Source organism: Myotis brandtii, unplaced genomic scaffold, assembly GCF_000412655.1.
Source record: "Myotis brandtii unplaced genomic scaffold, ASM41265v1 scaffold136, whole genome shotgun sequence".
NCBI classification, from domain to species: Eukaryota; Metazoa; Chordata; class Mammalia; order Chiroptera; family Vespertilionidae; genus Myotis; species Myotis brandtii.
Window position 1 is genome coordinate 2,126,774 of NW_005354829.1, and position 21,455 is coordinate 2,148,228.

Here is a 21,455-nt window from a genome sequence, read left to right on the forward strand (position 1 = left end):
AGAAAACTTTCCTTTACAGGACAACATATCCCAAAGCTAAGTATATATCGTGCTGAAATTTCTGAGAATTTCAGTAATCCAGTATTTCTATTTGTTCAAAAATCTATCTTTTATAAACTTATAAACTAAACTTAAATTCCCCCTCATTGATATTAATTGCACTAAGAATATAGCTAGGCCCTTAATGAACATCATCTCCAATGATTACATATTAAATATCACAGTTCTTACTAAATATTTTCTCAATATCAGTTATATGTAGTATATGACTGTAGTCACACAATTTTATACTTATGTTGATTTAATTTTTTAAACCTGATTTTTTGTTGCCACACAAAAGACTCACTTTAATAGCTAGCAGATTATGCTTCATCAAAAATCAAAAGTGAGTGAGGTATACAGCACAGCACTCTGACTTTGTGGCCCACTAATGAAAAATCTCAGTCACTTGGATAAAGCTTTGTGCACACCTCCTCAGAACTTACAGTATTTGGTGTGCAGAACTGATGCTACACACCAGGACCATCACACCAGCTATTAAAGTCGAATAGTACTTTTCCAATTAGTGAATAACACAGACCTTAGCTCTTGCCATCTGGCTGCCCTAGCATCTCTACTAATGCAACAATTTGAAGGGTATTATCTGTTGCAATTGGTCCTGCCCATGCCACATTGGTTGCTAAATATTTTGAATGACAGTCAGCTAATAAATATTGTAATGCCTGTATCTATTTCTTTTGCTAGATTAAGATCCCAGTAAGAACTCAGCCTAGATTATCCATGATTATAGCCTCCTAATGTCTGGAATACAAAAGGGAATGTTTGTTAAATTGAATTAAATCCTTTTATGCTTTTATAAATAAGAGTTGAAGCAATATTCAGGTTCTAGTTACTGTCTTAGCCCAGGTAGATGATTGTTTTAAGCAAATTTCAAGTATATGACAGTATTATTAAGCAAAGTAACTATGGTGTACATTACATTCTCATAGCTTGGTCATTTGATAACTGAAAACTTGTACCCTTTGGCCAACGGTCCAAGCTCTGGCAACCATCATTCTACCCTATTTCTGTAAGTTTGACTTATTTTTTTCTTGAAAGTATCTTCAAAGTAAAATATGGATTGTTTTGGCATACACTCTTCTCCTTGAATGCATGTAACTTATAGTAGACCATATTTATCTTTACATAAATATATAGCATTATATAATCTCTTTTGATGTAAAAGCAGAGAACATTACCTGCCACATTACCTATTTGCAGGAAAGGCTAGCATGATTTTCAAGTATTTGTTACATCAGATAATTCTTTCCTGATGGTTTTTAACTTCAATCAGGTCTTCAAAGAGTCTACTCTCATCTTCTATTATGGGTACAGACTTACTGTTTTTCAAGGATCTACTTGCATAGAATAAAAAAAAAAATTAAGTGTTCTTTGGCATTTTATTCTAATCAAGTGTTATCTTTTTTCTCTTTGGGTAGACAATCAACTTAGTTTCACTTCAAGATGTTTTACTTGCTCAGATACCTCCAAAAACCAATCACTTTACATTGGCCAAAACAATGCAAGGTACCTAGGTTATCTTGAATTAGAATTCAGAATGTCACTCCGCTGACATATTTAGAATTTAATTCCACTAACTGTATCTGGTAAAATACCCAACTGCATCTGATGGGCTAATATTGTTGTATTACTTCTCTTAATTTTTTGTTTTAAGCACCTTTATTTCAAATACTTTAAGCTGCTTCTTGACTAAATTAATTAATAACAAACTCCAGTATCAAATACATTGTTTTGGCTAATAAAGCTCAATTGTTTTGAACATTACAGGTGGTGAAATAGTCATTTTAATAAATTGTCTAAAACAAACTTTTCCTGGCAATTGATTTTGGATTACTTATTAACTAGGAATCCCTGGACTCAAATATTAACAAATTAAGATGTATTGTACAGAACTACATAGTAAAGGAATTATCATAAACCTTTCATATAAAGTAAATTAAGATATCAAGTGCACATCCTATGACCATTATATTCTACTAATGGCTGAGTGCATGAATTCATGCACATTGAAAGGAATTAGAAGAAATATTTTTAATATCTTTATTCGCCCTTTCTCTATAATAGAAGTGTCAACCAGATTCACGCTTGACAATGACAGAAGGAAACACATGTGTGTGATTGGCGCAAGCGAGAGCTTTATACGTATTGCATATGCGCCAGTCAACTTAGTCTTTTATATATATAGAACAAACTTGCTTAATTAGACCTGCTTTCTGATTTAGCTAAACTTTTTCCAGCCCAGTGAAGCACCCCAACTTCTCTTTCAGGTAATTGTCAGCAACACAGCAGTAAATACCAACACGAAGCAGATTATTATTGTAGATCACACAAGGAGAACAAAGGGTAAAATATTTAACTGCAGTCATATTTGATTATATTCTGCACAGTGAAAAAACCTGAAGTAATTTTTAAGGTCCACTATTTCTTACTTCTTTTCAGTCAAGTCAAGTTTTTAAGCTTTCTAAATCTCTGTTTTCTGGCTAAAGAAATGTAAATAGGATTGGATTCCACCGAGTCTCCTATCTACCTACTCCAGGACTTCTGTAAGGATCAAATGAGATGAGGCATGGAAAACACTTCACAGACATTTGGTTACAATGTGAAGTGTTTGCACCTGGCTATAAAGCAAGTTGTGTTCCTAGTCTGAAGAAACTGCAAAGGGGCTAGTTGTCACTAGGGAGAGGAAGCCAGGTGTTGCTACGTGATGTCATTACCTGGATGGAGGGAAGGGCACTTAGCATATTAGCCTTTTATATATAGAGATGTCTGGTTTCATAGAGTCACATACATAATAAACCAAATGTGATATATTTAAAATATTTATCTTTCATGTCAGTTCACTCTTCTGTTCTCCCTTTCACTTTCCTAATTCTTTCACTGAGGAGTCCTCTAGAAGGCAAAGACTTGTATTTGAAGTTCTCTGAATGACTTTGAAATAACCTGTCTATGGTAACATGGAATATCTGACCACTTCAACATTTTCATCTGGCTAATGGATGAGAGGTTAATTGCATCTTAAAAAGTTCTTAATAGACATCTTGCCTGTGCCAGGTCTTTATTTCATATCCAAAAGAGCTCTGTGAAAATAAATCTGTACTGAGTCTTCATCATCAAAAAATAAAATTCTCTAAATGAGCTTCACATAGCACGGTGAGCAAGAGGGTACTTAATAAATACAGTTTCTATATTTGCATAGATAGTATTTGGCAAAACACCAGTCAGATATTAATCCCACTATTATACTCTACCCAAACAATTTGGGATTTCTCCCCCTAATTAGATCTTTCATGCCTCTACTTATGCCACACCTTATAAGAAACAATGCTGTTCTGTACTAATTCTTCAAATATGATTGTGAATGAGAATTTAACCTATTAGATAAAAAGTTATTTCCTCACATATGAAAACCCATGGTTTATGTTTTATTGATTGTTTTGTTTAGTTTCAAGCCATTTAAATGTTTATCTTAGCTAAAATGAGAAAGGCAATATCTTTGGACTGATAGTTTTTTAAAAAAATATTTTTATTGATTTCAGAGAGAAAGGGAGAGAGAGAGAGAGAGAGAGAGAGAGAGAAACATCAATGATGAGAAATGGTCTTTGATTGGCTTCCTCTTGCATACCCCACACTGGGGACTGAACCCACAACCCGGGCATGTGCCCTGACCTGGAATAGAACTGTGACCTCCTGGTTCATAGGTCAACACTCAACCATTGAGCCATGCTGGCGGGCTGACAGTTGTTTTTAATTCATCCCATTTTGTTTCATTATAATATTGGGTGAAGTTGACCAGCAATCAGGGAGCAAATGTTCATTTCAGATTTATTTTGTCATATATTAATTAATTTAAATAATATTTCCTCTGCAGATGTGAAATGCTACTCATAATATGCAAACAAAATGAAACAAAAGAAAAAATTGGGGGACTAGGCAGAAATACATCTCTGCTCTATTTTGTCCATATCCTAAGAATATTTGGAGAATGCAACAATAATAGCAAAGGAACTGGTTTGAATGATAAAGCTTCTCAAATGGAAAATATGTGTGACACATCTTAATGATGCTTCATTTGGAGAAACTAGACACTGAGTATAAAACAGAATTTAGAAAAATTTTTATAGGAAATTGAAAATAATTTCATTGTGAGTCATTATTTTATTTCTCATATTATTTATTGTACTTGAACCACATGGCAATCCTGTTTAGCCAGAAAATTGTTAATCATTATGAGCTGTTATGTATTGGACCTTTACTTAGTAACTAAATTGAGTTCCAAATTTCTAGAATAAGGCCAATATTTAAATATGTAAATTTCTTAGGTTTTGCATTTCTCTCACATTCATAGATGGTCTTAAGAGAGTTCACTGTTTTACAAGATGCCAATTTCCAATATTATTTCCACCAATCCTCTTACATGTTGACTAAGTTTTTGGTGTACACTGGGACATGCACAGTGTATGTTAATGATGAGAGAATCTTGACTTTTAATAGTATAAAATCTGGACAAGGTACTATATAAATTTACCTAAATCATGAAGTGAATCATAAATACAGAATAGCTACATAATTTTGTGTAAAATAAATATCAGTTTAATATTACAGACTAGCTTTATTGTTTTTATCTTAAAAATAAATTTTATAATGTTCTTTAAGAGAAACTACTTAAAATACTCTTATCTCAGGATTTTTCCCCTTGGATTGTCTACAGAGACTATATCAGTGATGGCGAACCTATGACAAGCGTGTCAGAGGTGACACGCAAACTCATTTTTTTGGTTGATTTTTCTTTGTTAAATGGCATTTAAATATATAAAATAAATATCAAAAATATAAATCTTTGTTTTACTATGGTTGCAAATATCAAAAAATTTCTATATGTGACACAGCACCAGAGTTAAGTTAGGGTTTTTCAAAATGCTGACACGCCGAGCTCAAAAGGTTCGCCATCACTGGACTATATAGAGGTAATTTTCAATGGTAGCAACATATAATATCTAATTTGTGTTTTTATTTGATGGATCAAAGAAACAAGAGAATTGCCCTGGGGCAGATTTTACACCCCAGCCTGGACTTGCAGGCTCTCAGGTCAGGGCTCTATTTCTGCAACCCACTGGATGTACAAAATTGAATCAGTTGGGTGCTCTTGTTATTGGGATCTACCATTGCCAAAGGCCATGAAGCATCTTTATAACAAATTCACAAAGAATAGCCTGCTATTGGTACCTGGCTGCTCAGAAGACCTACTTAAGCTTGCACACACCTTCAGGTTATCAGAGATCCAGACTATGGTTAGGGAAATGAAGCATGATACTTCAGTCTGACTGAGCTCACCCATGTCATCCCTTAACTACACTATTGATTGCTGCTTTTTTCCTGCTTCTCTAGAATTTTTTTTTCTTTGGCTACAGTAGCCTTGATCCTTCTAGGCTATTGTTTAAAGCTTTGGGTGCTATTTGTGCATTATGAATTACATTTCAAGAAGCTGTTTAGCATATTGTAAAGGGTTTATTAAATATTATTAAAAATGTGTAGTCAGGAATACGGCAGCGGGACACAGTGTCATATTCGAGCTTTCTGTCTGTTTCACAAGAGTCGATTCATTTTTTTCTGGGGAAAAAATATTCTCTGAAGTTGAATATGACTTTGTTGTCATAGCAGTCAGTAAAGGCCATCTTTGGAGAGCTATAAAGTCTACCAAAGCCACTTTTTTATTGTATCAAAAAACAAAGCTTTCCTTTATTTATTTATTTTTAGTACCAGTTCCATGTTTTTCTTCACAATGAAACAGAATTTTAAATGTCAAACTTATCTTCAAATGGATCTTCACAGATGCTGTCTTAAGAGTTAGTGTTCACAGATGCAAATTTAGTCTCATGGAACCAGTTCCAAATGAAGCATTTGTTTATGTATGTATGTACATTAATTTTTCTTTTGTTGTGAAATTAGTGACATTAGAACTCTGCAAAAGCTCATACTTTTTGATGCGTTCAAATTAAGTTTTGTTTTTTTCTTTTAGTAGGAAATATAATGTGAATCGTTTTCCACATTGTATCTTATATTTACTGGCATGGTACCAGCACCCTGTTTGTTATTAAAGTATTTTGCATTTTTTTTGTCATAGTCTCACAAAATGACCCTCTCTCTTTATGATTTTAATTTTAACTTACATTTTATAGCATTCTTGTACCTTTTATATGTAGACATTGTTCAATTAGTATATGGAATTTTTTATTTTTAAACTATGCCTTCTTTCTATTTTAATAATTATTGAACACTATTTTGTATCTGCTGGGTGCTATTATCTGGTTTGGGTCCTACAAATATGAAAGATTCATTTGAAAACACACTCATCCCTTGCTTAGAGTACTCTCCATGTAGGTGGGGAGGCAGGCAGGAAACAAGTCATAATAATGCAGTGGAAAAGGCACTCTAATGGTGACGTAAGTAAACTACCAAGCTCACATAGACAAGGAAGCAGGTAAGAAACCAGGCAAGATACTTCAGGGTTATTAGTGAAGCAGTCTAGTGTAGACAGCATGACAAAAGTATGGGAGCAGGGGAGAGGTATCCCAGGGAGATGAATCTGAACGAGGAGACCAGACCTATCAGAAGGATCAGCTTCTCAGAGAAAATATTTGTAAAGTAACTTATTAAAAGTTAATATACTTTCTTTATCACTCTGAATTTTGGATACTGGTTATAATCAATTAAGCTGATATTACTGAATATTTATGTCAGTATTTTTGGAAATTGGGCAAAGTAAGTTCTGGGAATGGCAAATAGTTCACAGCAAATAAGTGTATTATGAAAAGAAAAATCTTGGTAGTCACTGAATTATTCATGAAGTCAAGTGTCCATGGTAATAGGAGATTAAATATACAATACAACATTCAACCTATTTTTGCTGTAGCAATGTAGTTCTGATTAGGTCAGACACAAACATTTTAATATTAAAAATAAGTAAATTCTGCTCTGGCCAGTGGTTCAGTGGTTAGAGCGTTGTTCCGCATACAAAAGGGTCCTGGGTTCTATTCCACGTCAAGGGCACATACCTGGGTTGCAGGTTGAAGTGCATGAGGTGGCAACCAATCAGTCACCCTCTTAGCTTCATATGTGGAAGGAAATTCACAAATAGGCTTCCATATATTTAGTATTACAATATTTTGTTATAAAACTTATGATTTTTACTAGCTATTTAAATACTTAAATCAGATGGCAAATTTAAACAATAAACTGTTAGAACTATATATTCTTTCCCCTCCATTTTATATAAGTATCACAATTGGAGACTAGCTGGAGAGAGAAGAGGGAGATTCATTATGAGTGAAGACTAAGAGTTTACTGATTCTTGGTATGTACTCCCAGTTAAAATATATTAATGTGAATGTACCATTTATTACCTGCAAAGGAAGTTAAAGTGAATCACAAAAAATATATTTGGAACATTGGGTTAAAAATAGGCCAAGCAGATGAAGATCAATGGTTGATGATGTCCAATGTCCAAACATTTACAAAATACTCAGGATTACACTTAAAATGTAAAATATATACTAGGAACATTAGAAAATATTAAATTATATTGTTCATTGACTTTGAGTTCACTGTAGGCCAACATGAAGAGGTAAACATAGCCCTTTTAGAAGAGTTACAATGTCAAAAATATAAAAAGCTCTCATTGATTATTAGAAATTTAGTAGAAATTTCAGCTGGTAATATAAGAAAGGGAAAGAATTGAGGTCCATACTCCCTTAGCATTGACAAGACAGAGGGAAAGTTGTATATAAATTGTTTTATCAAAAAGAAAGAAAACTTACAGAAAGAAACTACATTCATATAAATGATAAAAGTCCCCCCATAAAATCTCAAAGTTTAGGCAAGTCTGTATTCACATTTGCATACATTTTACATATGTTAGCTATCAGAATTTCACATCTGTATTACATAACGAAGTAAACCAGCTGTTATAGTTTTAAGTGGGACAATGAAAGGTGTTTAAAATATTTGCTATGAAATGTTCAGTCACATTTGTCTGTTACAAAGCCCTGTGCCTTTCAGAAACGTTCCCTGAGTAACCAGTGACACAGTCATCTTGAAATCAGCTCAGAGAGAGAGAGAGAGAGAGAGAGAGAGAGAGAGAGAAAACCAGTCTTTCTTGGAGCCATATTTTCAGGCTCAATGTGGGTGGTAAAAACTATATATGTAAAAGTGTTGTTGTTTTTTTAAATATATTTTATTGATTTTTTACAGAGAGGAAGGGAGAGGGATAGAGAGTTAGAAACATCGATGAGAGAGAAACATCGATCAGCTGCCTCCTGCACACCTCCCACTGGGGATGTGCCTGCAACCAAGGTACATGCCCTTGACCAGAATCGAACCTGGGACCTTTTAGTCCACAGACCGACGCTCTATCCATTGAGCCAAACCGGCTACGTCTATATGTAAAAGTTTTAAGTAAAGCATCTAGACATCCTAATGACTTTCAAGATGTGAGACATAAAACCCAGGCTGAATTACAAAGTTATTACAATCAGAACTGCATTTTACATCCACATTGCACTGCATTTTCTCAATAAATTTATATTTAAAATATACTTAGTGTTCAGTCAATGGCTTGAAAAACTTTTTATGATAAAAGATGTTTTCACACTGGAAAAAGTTGGAACCCCATATTATATTTAAAACACTTTTAGGTGTGTTCATAAGCTACTCAAGAAACCCTAGCTTGTTTTTCTTAATTCCCTACTAAAACATACATTCATGTCGTTGGTAAACAGAATTCTTGAGGACATGTCTGATGTACATAGCAAAATGTTTTCTTCAAAGGCATTGCTTTGATTTCTATGAATTTCACTCTTTCACTAAATTCTTTCATTTCTAAGAGAGACGGGGTAGTAGTTACCTTATTTTTAGCCCAGTGGTGATTATTTTGTTTAAAACTGAGAGGAAAATCAGTTTGGTCACTTTTGAATCCCAAACAAGTAATACATATTCTTCTGCCAGTCTTTTGTGGCTATTTATTTCTCTACAGAAGGTAAAAATAACTCTAGTCAAAATTTCTGACTTCATCTACAATCTTTCTCTGTAATGAGTGCCTGAACCATATAATTTAGAACAATTTGTTAGAGTAATTAAATCATTAGCCTTTAGATATGTGCACTTTTGAACTAGCTATTGATTAGAACTATATATTTTAATAACATGCAGTTTTTACAGACCTGAAAAATAGAATCCACATTTTATTTTTTATAATAAGCCATTTTATTTTATAATAGTTTTAGACTTAGAGAAACATTGGGAACACAGAGTTCCCATATACTCTGTACCCAGTTTCCCCTATTATTAACATCTTACATTAGTATGGTACATTTGTTACAAATAATGAACCAATCTACAGTAATAAAAGGCTAATATGCAAATCAACCTAACGGCAGAATGACCGATTGCTATGACACACACTGACCACCAGAGGGCAGATGCTCAATGCAAGAGCTGCCCCCTGGTGGTCAGTGTGCTGCTCAGCCAGAAGCTGGGCTCACAGCTGGCAAGTGCAGTGGCAGTGGCAGGAGCGGGCCTAAGCCATCAGTTGGACATCCCCTGGGGGCTCCTGGACTGAGAGAGGATGCAGGCCAGGCTGAGGGACGCCCCCCCACCCCCCTCCCGTGCATGAGTCTCGTGCACTGAGCCTCTAGTACTAATATATTTAAATTAACTAAAGTCTGTACTTTATTCAGATTTCCTTCATTTTTACTCAGTGTCATTTTCCCCAGCCTCACATTCAAGATATATCTACATTTAATCCTCATGTCTCCTTAGGCTCCTCTTGGCTAAGAAACTCATCTTGAATTTCTCAGACTTGCCTTTTTTGGTGGCCTTGACAGTTTTGAGCATTATTGGTCAGATATTTTGTAGAATGTTCCTCTATTGAGATTTTTCTGAGTATTTTTCTCATTGTTAAACTTGAGTTATGGGTTTTGAGAAGGAAGACACCAGATGTAAAGTACCATTTTTATCACATCTTAAAAGGATCCATACTATCAACATGATTTATCACTGTTGATGTCGATCTTAATAACCCAACTACGGTGGGTTTATCGGGTTTTTCCACTGTAAAGTTAACTTTTTTTATCTTTCCTTATTGTACTTTTGGGGACCAAGTTACTCTATATAGTCTGCAATAATATAAAGAATTATGCTCCTCAGACTTTGAGGATGAACTATCTACATAAGTTATTTAGAATTCTGCGTGAGGGATTTGGTATTATTCTCCATTTATTTCTTTATTCAATCATTTATTTATATTGGTATGAATGCATGGACATTTATCTTATGCTTTGGGTTATAATCTGATACTACTTTATTTTGTTGCTCAAATGATTTCAGCTCTGGTTATGAGAGTTAATTGGTTTGGCTCCTGTGTCCCTTTGGCATATTCCCATACTCATGTTTGTTTTGTTTTGTTTCTCAACATTTCCTTACTTTCTGACACTATAGGCTCATCCTGTATACTTCCTGTCCCCGACCCGGTTCCTTTTTCTGGAGAATGGTATTAGAAACCAACTCACACTAATTCTGGATTGTGTTTCCTGGGCCCTAGGTATAGTCATTGCTTCTGGGTGTCATTGCTTCTAGGCCTTCTCAACAGACAGAGGAAGGCAATATATATTTGTGTAAACACACATATTTATAAATATTTCTATATGTAACCATATGTATCTATTTAAGCTAATCATAAGTTTATTCTGATGTCTCCAACTGTAATCATACAGATGTCTCCATCTCCAATACCATGTGTCATGTGCCTTCTCCCCTTGCTTATCTGTAACCTCCCACTCCAACAATGAGAAACCTGGCCCTCGCTATATGCTAACTACTTCCTTAATTGTTCCAGTACAAGTGTATAGCTGTATCCGAATTGTTAACCCTTACTTCCATGGGAAACAGTTCTGTACTAGAGTACAATGCCTATGTTCAACTTTTTTTTTTTTCATCTTACAGGCTCAACTCATTTCTAAAGTTATTTAGGTCAACACATTTTCCCTCATACTCTTCCATGAGGTTGTTTTATATATTTGTAATATATTTAAATTGTGTTTTTCACATTCCATCTTGGGATTCCCCAACCTCTTCAATGATATGTTTTAATTTGCATATATTTTAAAGTTTATGATTTGAGCTGTGAAGTTCTATAGATTTTCAAAAATGTGTAGTCTAATGTATCCACTATTATAGTATCTTACTGTTTCACTGCCCTGTCACTGATCATTTTACTATTGCTATAGTTTTGCTTTTTCCAGAATATCATATAATTGGAATCATGCATAAAGTAGCACTGCTCAGTCTGTGGCTTAACATAGAAATATTCATTTAAGATTCATCTATTCTTTTATGGCTTAATAACTCATTTTGTTTTATTTCTGAATAATTTCGTTATTTGGACGTACCATAATTTGTTTATCCATTCACCTATTGAGGGGTATATGTTGGTTACTTCCAGTTTTTAGCAATTCCAAATAAGCTTAGAATAAATATTAGTGTACAGATTTTTGTGGAAACAGTTCTTAAATTAGTTGGGTTAATAGCTACAAGTACAATTGCTGAATTATATAGTGGGACTATGTTTACTTTTGCAAGAAAGTACCAAATTGTTTTCTAAAGTGGTGTACTGTTTTCCATTCCCATCAGCAACTTATGAAAGTTCCTGTTGCTTCACATCTTTGCTAGCATCTGGTGTTACCAGTTTGTTGGGTTTGAGCCATGCTAATAGAGTGTAGTGGTATCTCTTTCTTTTAATTTGCAATTCCCTAATGACACATGATGGTATCTTTCATATGCTTATTTGCCATCTGTATATCATCTTGGTGAGGTGTCTGTTTAGATCCATTCGCCCATTTTTTCTTGTATTTATTTTTAGTTTTAAGAGTTCTTAGTATATTTTAGATACCAGTCCTTTGTCTAATATGCATTTTCCAAATTATTTCCTAGCCTTTGGCTTAAATTTTCATTCTGTTGAGAGTCTTTTAAAGAGTAGAATTAAGAATTTAATAAATTCAAACTCATCAACTTTTTTGTTTTCATGGATTGTGATTTTATTGTAGTATTTAACACTTCATTGCTAAGCCTAGAGTCACCCGTATTTTCTCATATGTTTTCTTCCAGAAGTTTTATGGTTTTGCATTTAAATTAAGTTTCTAATACATTTTGAATTAATTTTTGTTGATGGTGTCAGCTTTGTGTATAGATTTGATTTTTTTTACATGTGAATGTACAGCTCTTCCAGAACTACTCCTTGAAAAGAATATCTTTTGTCATTGAATTGCCTTTGCCCTTTGCTAATAATGAGTTGATTATAATTATACGACTCTGTATAGAGTTCCATTGTTTCATATGTTTATTCTTTTGCCAATGCCACACTGACTTGATCACTGTAACTTTTTTTTGGACTCTGTATTCAGTTCCATTGTTTCATATGTTTATTTTTTTGCCAATGCCACACTGACTTGATCACTGTAACTTTATATTAAGTTTTGAAACTAGGTTGTGAGTTCTCCAGCTTTATACTTCTTTACTATTATTTTTGCTATTCTAGGTATTTTTCCTTTCTGTATAAACTTTAGAATAATCGTGGTCAATATCTACAAAATGAATTACTGGAATTTTGACTGATATAGTGCTTCCATTTGAGCTCAAGTTAGAAAGAATTGATGTCTTAACAGCATTGAGTTTTCCCGCTCATGACACAGAATAAGTCTGCATTTATTTAGATTTTCTCTGATTTTTAAAATCAAAAATATTATAGTTTTTCCATGTAAACACTATTTATTTGTTATATCTAAATATTTCTTTTTTTATTGAAAATGGTATTGTTTTTTCTAATTTCAATTTTCCATTGATAATATACAGGAAGTCAATTGACTTTTATATATTAACCTTGTGTCCTGCAAATATATTTTATGCTTTGTTTATCTTTTTTCTTCTAGCTATGTATATGTTACATCTTTTGAAATAATCCCACAATTCTTGGATGTTCTGCTCTTTTTCTTTTCTTTTCATTTTCTGTTCTCTTTTCATTTCAGTTGAGAAGTTTCTATTCTATTTTGGGGGCATGTCCAGTATACTTTTGGGGGGGCATGTCCAGTCAACTGATGAGCCCATCAACAGCAGTCTATTTCTATTACAGTGTTTTTATTTCTAGCATTTCTTTTTTATTCTTTCTCAGAGTTCCCTTCCCTCTGCTTCCTTTACATATCATGTCTTGAATGGTGTCTACTTTTCTATTACAGCCCTTCATATATGAATTATAGGTATCTCAAATGCTTATCTGATAATTCCAATATCTGTGTCCTATCTGAATCTGGTTCTGATGCTTTTTTATGTCTCTTCAGATTATTTTTTAATTGATTTTAATATGCTTTCTAATTGTTCTATTGAAAGACACATATGACATACGTAATAAGACACATTTTCTATGTTATTCTGGCTAGAAATTGGGCTGTATTTAATGTTTGCTTGCTATAGATACCAGTTGCTTCAAATCATTGTGTTCTTGTGCTTTTCCTATTGGTATTGAGCTTCCCTGCGTACACTTCCTTAAAGAGAGTTTGTGTCTGCAGTTATTTCAGTTATAATCTGTTATTATCATTCTGAAGCCCTGTTGGTATGGTGGTAAGGTACAGTACAGCATAAATATTTTATAATTTTGATTAAATCTAAGTTATGTAATGGGCCTGTGTTCCTGGGCTGTGGCCTTCACAAATGTTTCTTAGCTTCTCTACCCACTTTAGATGAGGCAGGAAAGCTAGAAAAGCCTGGAGTAGGAGAAATGTCCTTTGTCCAGGTAGGTTAATATGATTCTGCTAAGATATCTGCCCCAAAGAATAGGTCTTTGTTATTCTTCATGATGGTTACTCTTCCCTTCTTCTTACGAATGCCATGGTGGTATCTTCCTCAGATATTCATCATGAGATCTAAGTAAGTTTCCAGGAAAGCAATGGGCCTGCACTAAGAATACAGCTTCTAGGAAGTCCTCATTCTCAAGCCAGTCCACATGGTCCCTTCAATAATACATAAGAATTGCTACAGCTTCTCCCCACGTATTCTGAAATTGTCATGCTTCTCTTTACTCGCCTGTCTCTGCATATTTTGGGGTAGTGGTTATTTCTACGACCTCCCTCTCTGATGGTTCCAAGAAAAATCATTGATTTTTAAGTTTCTTCGGCTTTATCTCTCTTGTAAGGATGAGAGTGATGATTTCCAAACTCTTTGCATGAAAGAGCTTAAGCTGGAAGGCCCTCATTTATTTTTATGTCTAAAATATTGCTCCAACATATGTGCTGAGGGTTGAGCTAGTACCATCAATTTCATGAAAAAGCTTTATGATCATCTCTAAAGAACAGCTCATTGCTCATGTGGGTGTCTGTGTGCTATTTTCTCTTCATCTGCTGAGTCACTTCCCTTAATTTATAAAGACTGGAAGAGTCACAGTTCTTATATTTTTCCCAAAGTTGCCCACCTGGAAACTGCCCCTTCCTCCTATTTCTAATAGTCTTTAGAGTTATGGCTCCTTTTGCTACCAAAACCTTCTCTTCAAAAAACTTTCCTCTCTGCACTGCCTCCACAGAGGAGGGAATGGAGCCCCACTTCCTTCCATTGTGCATTTCTTTATTCATTATCAGGCCTCCTATCAGGCTAGAGCAGTGGTCGGCAAACTCATTAGTCAAGAGAGCCAAATATCAACAGTACAACGATTGTAATTTCTTTTGAGAGCCAACTTTTTTAAACTTAAACTATATAGGTAGGTACATTGTTATTAACTTAATTAGGGTACTCCTAAGGCTTGGGAAGAGCCACACTCAAGGGGCCAAAAAGCCGCATGTGGCAAACTCATTAGTCAAGAGAGCCAAATATCAACAGTACAACGATTGTAATTTCTTTTGAGAGCCAACTTTTTTAAACTTAAACTATATAGGTAGGTACATTGTTATTAACTTAATTAGGTTTCTCCTAAGCTGGCCTTTGCTAAAAACGTCCTCAATCTGATTGAGGTACATTCCAACTCTCCCATCCACAGTCGTCTTGTATACTTGTTTCATCTATTTCCTTTCCGAAAACTGACTTCTGCGCATGGGCCACGAAGTTTCAATCGCACTGTACATGCGCGCCTGCACGTGGTCTTTTGTGGAAGAGCCACACTCAAGTGGACAAAGAGCCGCATGTGGCTCGCGAGCCGCGGTTTGCCGACCACTGGGCTAGAGTAACTTCACAGAAAGACTGGTGCCTCTAAAACAAATTGCAAGGTAGAGGGAGAATTTTTTAAAAGAAAACTACATACTAAATAAATTTCTCCTATAGTCCAAGCAAAAGCACTTAAGAATTTAAACCTTCACTATGAGTCACCTTATGCTTCTCCCCATTTCCTAACTTTACTCAAAGAAGAAGAGCTCTTCTTTATCTCATCATGCATCTTATTATCAACAATTATTTATTGGGCTCTATGTCAGGTAGTGTTCCACATTGTAGAATAAAACTATGAACCTCTCTTTCCTTTTGAGAAACCTCACATCCTACGCATAGAAATTAGAAAGCCCAATACACATTTTCATCTTCTGAATTTAAGAAATATTGTTACCTTATCCAAAGACTGTCTGGTCTAAAGACTTTCAAAATTCATCCCAGCAGGCAGTCCTTGGTGGTTCTTAAGACTCCAAGTCTTCAAGAACAATTCACAGTTGTGTGTGAGTACTTTAAAACAATCACACAGGATTCCAGAGTAGAGTTTGTCTGAGTTTTAGGCATGCATGTTATAGTTTTCTGAGCATCTAGAAAGTACTTTTTGGAACTTTCACACACATACACACACACACATGCACACAGGCACACACATGCACACCCCACCAAGGAACAAATATTAATTTTCAGAAATATGCAGTTAAATGAACAAGGGAAGCATATTTCTAACTGTCCCTTCCTTTCCCTTATTTACAAGTTGTTTCTTTCATAATGGAGATTGAACCTCAATGTTATTCTCGGGGAAGGCAGTGTTCAATATTTGAAACACGTTTCTTAATGACTCTAAGCTAAAGAAATATATAGCTGAATGTCTCAAGTTTACAAGTGAAAAGTCCTTTCACATTTTTAGACAAAGACTATACCGAAGACTTAAATTTGAGAATGATTATCTGTAGGAGTAGAGGTGGTGGGGACTTTCTCAGGTATGTGTGAAGAGGGACAGCATTTGGCCAGACCTCTAACTCTACCGGCTATGACAAGGAGTGGGCAAATTTTAGAAAGGAAAAAGTTGAGGAGGTGGGGAGGCAAGGTAGAGGCAGGCAACAGCATTTTTTTCTGTGGGGAAAAAAGTTCTTATTTTAAGATTAAATTACATTAGGCTTGGGTTCGGTAAAGTAAGTGTAATGAGCTTCACTTAGGCTTTCTTTCTGCAGGGCTGCCCAACTCCAGGCACACCATTCACACAGTGTTCTTTATTAAGAGCAGCCCTTGGAGCCCAATGCTATTTATATTGATTACCCTGTGCATGATGCCCCCTGGAGTTGTGTACACAGCTGGTAGTAGCAGCCTCCTTTGGCATAGCAATCATTGTAATTCTCATGTAAATTATTTGTAATTTTATTTTCTTTGGAGGGACATCCAAAATCAACCTTGTCCTTCAGTTGATGCTAAGTCAGATGCCTTTTCTCAAAGTTTTCACAGAACTTAGCGCACTATCAAAAGTTGGTGGATCTGCTTGTCAGTTTCCCCTCTTATGCCTGAGGTCAGGATTTAACACCCGAGCCAATAGTTCCAAGCACAGTGTCTGGCACAAAGGAAGTCTTCAGTAAACAATTCCTTGAATTAAAAGTAAATAATTTTCCATGAGATATACCCAATTGCCTTGCAATTTTTTTCTTCTTAATTTTAATGTTGTCAATTTAGTTCACAGAGAATGCACTGTGCTCCTATTTTATTAAATTAAATATCTGCTTGAAGTAGCATATTAGAAATTAAGCTTAGTTAAATCTCAATTTCCTGTGATCGTTAAGTAAGTTGCTCATTGCTGTATCTCATATTAGCTTGGTTCAATGGTTAGATAGCAATTAACATGAATGCTTAATGACCACTTTCCTATTCTGATATAATACTGATGATACTTACAGTTTAAAGTGCTTTAGGGTTAATTGCTAATGCTCCTAATTTGCCTACTCTGCTGACTGGCAGTACATTCTTACCCCTAAGATTATGATGAGTCCTCCAGACCTGTGTAGGAAGAATGCTGGTCTGCAGAGGCTCAACAATCAACATTATTAACCCTTCAGTTATCTCAAGTCACCTAAACTATTTCTAAATCTCTACTTTATCAACAATGGTGCAAAAAAAGATTCCTTTGAAATGTGACCTAAACTCTAGTGTTTTGTAATAACAGAAAATAAGATATTGTCTTGAGCAACTATTACTTACCCACAGGAAGTGGCTCTCGCTTTTCCCCCGACCTCTCTCCCTTTCAATTTGCCTACACCCATGCTGCTTCTTTGGAGGCCATTTAAACATTGATTTATTCTGCTTATAATTCTTTGATTCTAAGGTAGATGGTGAAGTCGTTGGTGCATATTATGCAGAGCAAGTCGTTAGACAAAATTTCTCTCTTCCTCCTTTGGTGACTCTAACAGAAGCTTTATAACCATCATAGGCAGTTTCTATATTCTCATATATCTTCATTCAAATAGTAAAAGGTTGAAATAAAGGCTGTAGTTAGATTTCTCTTGTCATTTCAAAAATTCAACTTTCGCCCTAGCCGGCTTGGCTCAGTGGATAGGGCGTCAGCCTGCGGACTGAATGGTCCCAGGTTCGGTTCCGGCCAAGGGCACATGCCTGGGTTGCGGGCTCGATTCCCAGTGGGGATGTGGGGGAGGCAGCCGATCAATGAATCTCTCTCATCATTGATGTTTCTATCTCTCTCCTTCTCCTTTCCTCTCTGAAATCAATAAAGTAATATATTAGAAAAAAATTCAACTTTCTTTGTAAATATTCCCATGAATAGATCCCAGTTCAATTGTAAGCCATCACATTTTATCATGTATCTTTCCTGTTCTGACACAACAGAGAGCAGTACAGTGTCCACAGTAAGCATTCAGTGATTATCATAAACACAGTGTTTAGGTAAAAATAGTATGTATTTATCTTGTTGAATTACATAGCTTACCTAATCATTCTAGAATTAAGATAATCATTGTCACATGCAAAACAAAACTAGAACGCAGTTGACATTATATTATACTCCTTTAGCAATTATAATAAGAAGTTTAATACTCTTGTCATGATGACATGTTGATAGCGGTTCAACAAAATGGTCCAAAAGGATGCTTTGCACAAGCCAACTTCAGGGAAGACATCTAAGATCAAGATGAGCCGGAAGTCACCTTGGAGTTAAACAAATAAGTTTACAAATCCAAAATTTAGAGAGTCAGAAAGATCTGAATTATGCTTGGATTTTGAAATTCTCTAGAATATTGCACTGAATTGAACTCATATCCAAAATGAAAGTAACTCTCATCTTGTGACACTTCTGTGCCTTCTTTAGTACCTATAGTATAATAGGGGCCCAATAAATACTTATGGATTAATGTTGACTGAACTAGGAGGAACATAGATATGGCCACTGCCATCACCACAAAAGCATGCTGCAAATGAAATTTAACTGTTTTATTTAATTTCAGAAACTGAATGGGGAATAAGAAATAGGCAGCCTTTAAAAAAATATCCCAGAATGGGTAATGGTGATATCATTTTGTGGGTCACTTTATTATGCTTTTTTTTCATGCATGAATTCAACATTTTATTATAACTATTAAAGTGTATTTAATTATATAGAGTTAAACTTTTCACACAAAAAAATCCAAATGACTTACAGCGGAACATTTGTTTATACTTGATTAAATTGTTTTGGTCCTTATGTTTCATTCCACTTCTTGCCTTTGACTAAAGATACTAATTTTCATTTACTCTTAGCACACTTCAAGAAATGTAATTTAAAGTTGATGAGTAACCAAGATATTGTGTCGGGGAACGCAGAAATATTTACTTTCTGTGGAGTGCAAATTAGTTGGATATGCAGATTTTGTAGAACATAGATATGAATTTTCAATAAAATCTTAAGCAATGTGTTTGAAAGGGCAAGCATTAATAATTTGTTGCTCATTCAAATAATTGTTTTCAAACTCCCTCACCATTTCCCTGTACCTCAGATGAATGATTCACTCAGATTACCAGTCTAATTTAGAAATCCATTCCACTGAGTATCTTAGACTTAATTTTTATGAAAGTCTATTTTATAACTTCTCTATTTACATTGTTCAGATCCATTTAACTTGAGTATTTTGTCATTTAGCGTAATAACTCATCAATCTGTTAGTGCAACCTTTCTTTGTGTTACTTTTCTTAGTGCTATGAAATGTGCTATTTTGAATCCCTGAAATGTTATAAACCACCAGATTGCTAATTGCTTTCTATGCTGTGAAAAATAATTACTCCACATTATTTTTGATATTTAATTGACAGTGTAATGCATTTAACTAAAGACCTGCAATAAACTATTTCTAATTACTGAGAGTGCTGGAGTGGAAAAGTAGGCTGTAAAACTTTACAGGGAAAGAATTTTTTCTTCATTATGTTAAAAGAAATTGTTGATATAACTTTTTCAAAGCCAAAAGAAGAAAATTCCCCCAAATGGGAAGTTCTGGAAAGCAAGGTTTGTGGAATATTTGTACTCGTGAGATAATAAGGCGATTTTTAAAAATCATTATTTGATAGATGTCATATACTAAGTTTACCATGTTTGTACTAAAATTTATCCTTCTTTAGTTGGAAGAACTTTATAAAGGAGATAATCATACCATTGCTAGAATGAGTAATCTTTGTCACTGGCCTGTGTTCAATTTATTCTGTATCTGTAGGCCATTCAGATGAAAAGCTATGTCAAATTTTGGTGTCATTGAAATATGGAGATATACTAGTATAGGGAACTGGTTCTGTTCTTAGCTCCCAAGTTAAGAATTTCATGTTATAAACTGATCCCTGGAAATAACACTTAGAACCTGATGGAAGAAATGTCCACAGTCAAGAAGGGTCACAAATTGGGATGTACATAGTAGGCTCCTTGAATATATGTATACAGTTTTCATTCCCCTGTGGCTCTGGGATGTTATTAATAATCACCATATTCTTCTTTTCCTCTCCATAACCTCTGGTTAAAATGTTCTCCATTGGTATTTTATTAAATTGCTTATTTAATTTCAATTATGTACATTTTCCAAAAATAGGCAACAAAAATACGTGACTTGTTTCAGGGAATGTAAATTATTTTCAGAATTTCAGAAATTGAAAAGGGATAAGTGGAAGGAGAAAATGCTGGGCTGGTGCGAAGCGATAGCCCGTAACCCTCACAGAATCCCAAACAACACGCGAACACCCGAGATCTCAGGGGATTTGGCTGATGCCTCACAAACCTCCACATTGGTGAGTGAAAAGTTACTTTACCTCAAAATAGCTTTTATGTAAATAGAATGCTAAGGAAATTGGGAGAGGAATGAGTCTCTAAGTACACATTATTTTTGTTTACAGTAATATATGCATTTGTACTAGTATTTTATTCTTATAGATTCAATTTTGTTAATGGATATTAATAGAAATATCTTAATGTCATATAATAATCATGTTTGATTCATATTTAACAATTTATTTTTCTTTCTATTTATCTGCCCTTTCATTATGTTAGGGATGATAAAGAGATATTTAAAGTTTGTATCTTATATTCTATGATTGTGTAATGGAATCAATGGAGTAAAATGAGTAGAGTTATCCAAAAACAATGAAAAATGAGAATCATATATATCTTAATATATATTCCAAAAATGTCTGGAAAGGGGATTCAAAAATTATAATTTTATATAAAATTATGAGTTAAATAATTGCAAAAGTGATTGGAAGACAATTCAATAATATACTTTTTTATGTTTAGTTTTCAGCTTTAAGTTTAAGTGCACAGTTTCAGTTAGCCATTATTTCCCAGTGATTACGAAAAGAAAACTCATTAGCAAAAGAAGCTTTTAAAAGCTCTTTGTTTAGATTTTTGCTGTAACATTCTTCATTTTGATTTACAGAAGGAGAGTTCCATTTAGTCTCTCTGTTTTATTTCAACATATGAAATATATTTTAATTGCTTTACCATTTCATAAAGATACCAGTGTTTTTATTAGCCTGATGTATTAGTTGATGAACATATAATTAAATGTAAGCAAAGATTTTAGGTTTGTTTTTAACTTTGGAGTCATTTGATAATTTCTATTACTTTTACATAGAAATAGTGATCTTTTGCAAACATTGTTGAGTGGCTCTCAAGAAAAAAA

At 34.4% G+C, this 21,455-nt stretch overlaps 1 protein-coding gene across 6 annotated transcripts in view; it reads left to right on the plus strand.

Moving 5' to 3' along the window:
- The window catches only part of MARCH1 (membrane-associated ring finger (C3HC4) 1, E3 ubiquitin protein ligase), a 622,174-nt gene that overhangs the window by 337,440 nt on the left and 263,279 nt on the right, over nt 1-21,455 (plus strand). For 3 of the 6 annotated variants that reach the window (XM_014534989.1, XM_014534990.1, XM_005860515.2), the window contains one exon: nt 20,417-20,565. The exons of the other annotated variants lie outside the window; for them this stretch is intronic. In XM_014534989.1, the coding sequence (XP_014390475.1) occupies nt 20,455-20,565 (111 nt within the window). In that variant the 5' untranslated portion in view covers nt 20,417-20,454. The remainder of the gene's footprint in view (nt 1-20,416; nt 20,566-21,455) is intronic. 6 annotated transcript variants of the gene reach the window in all.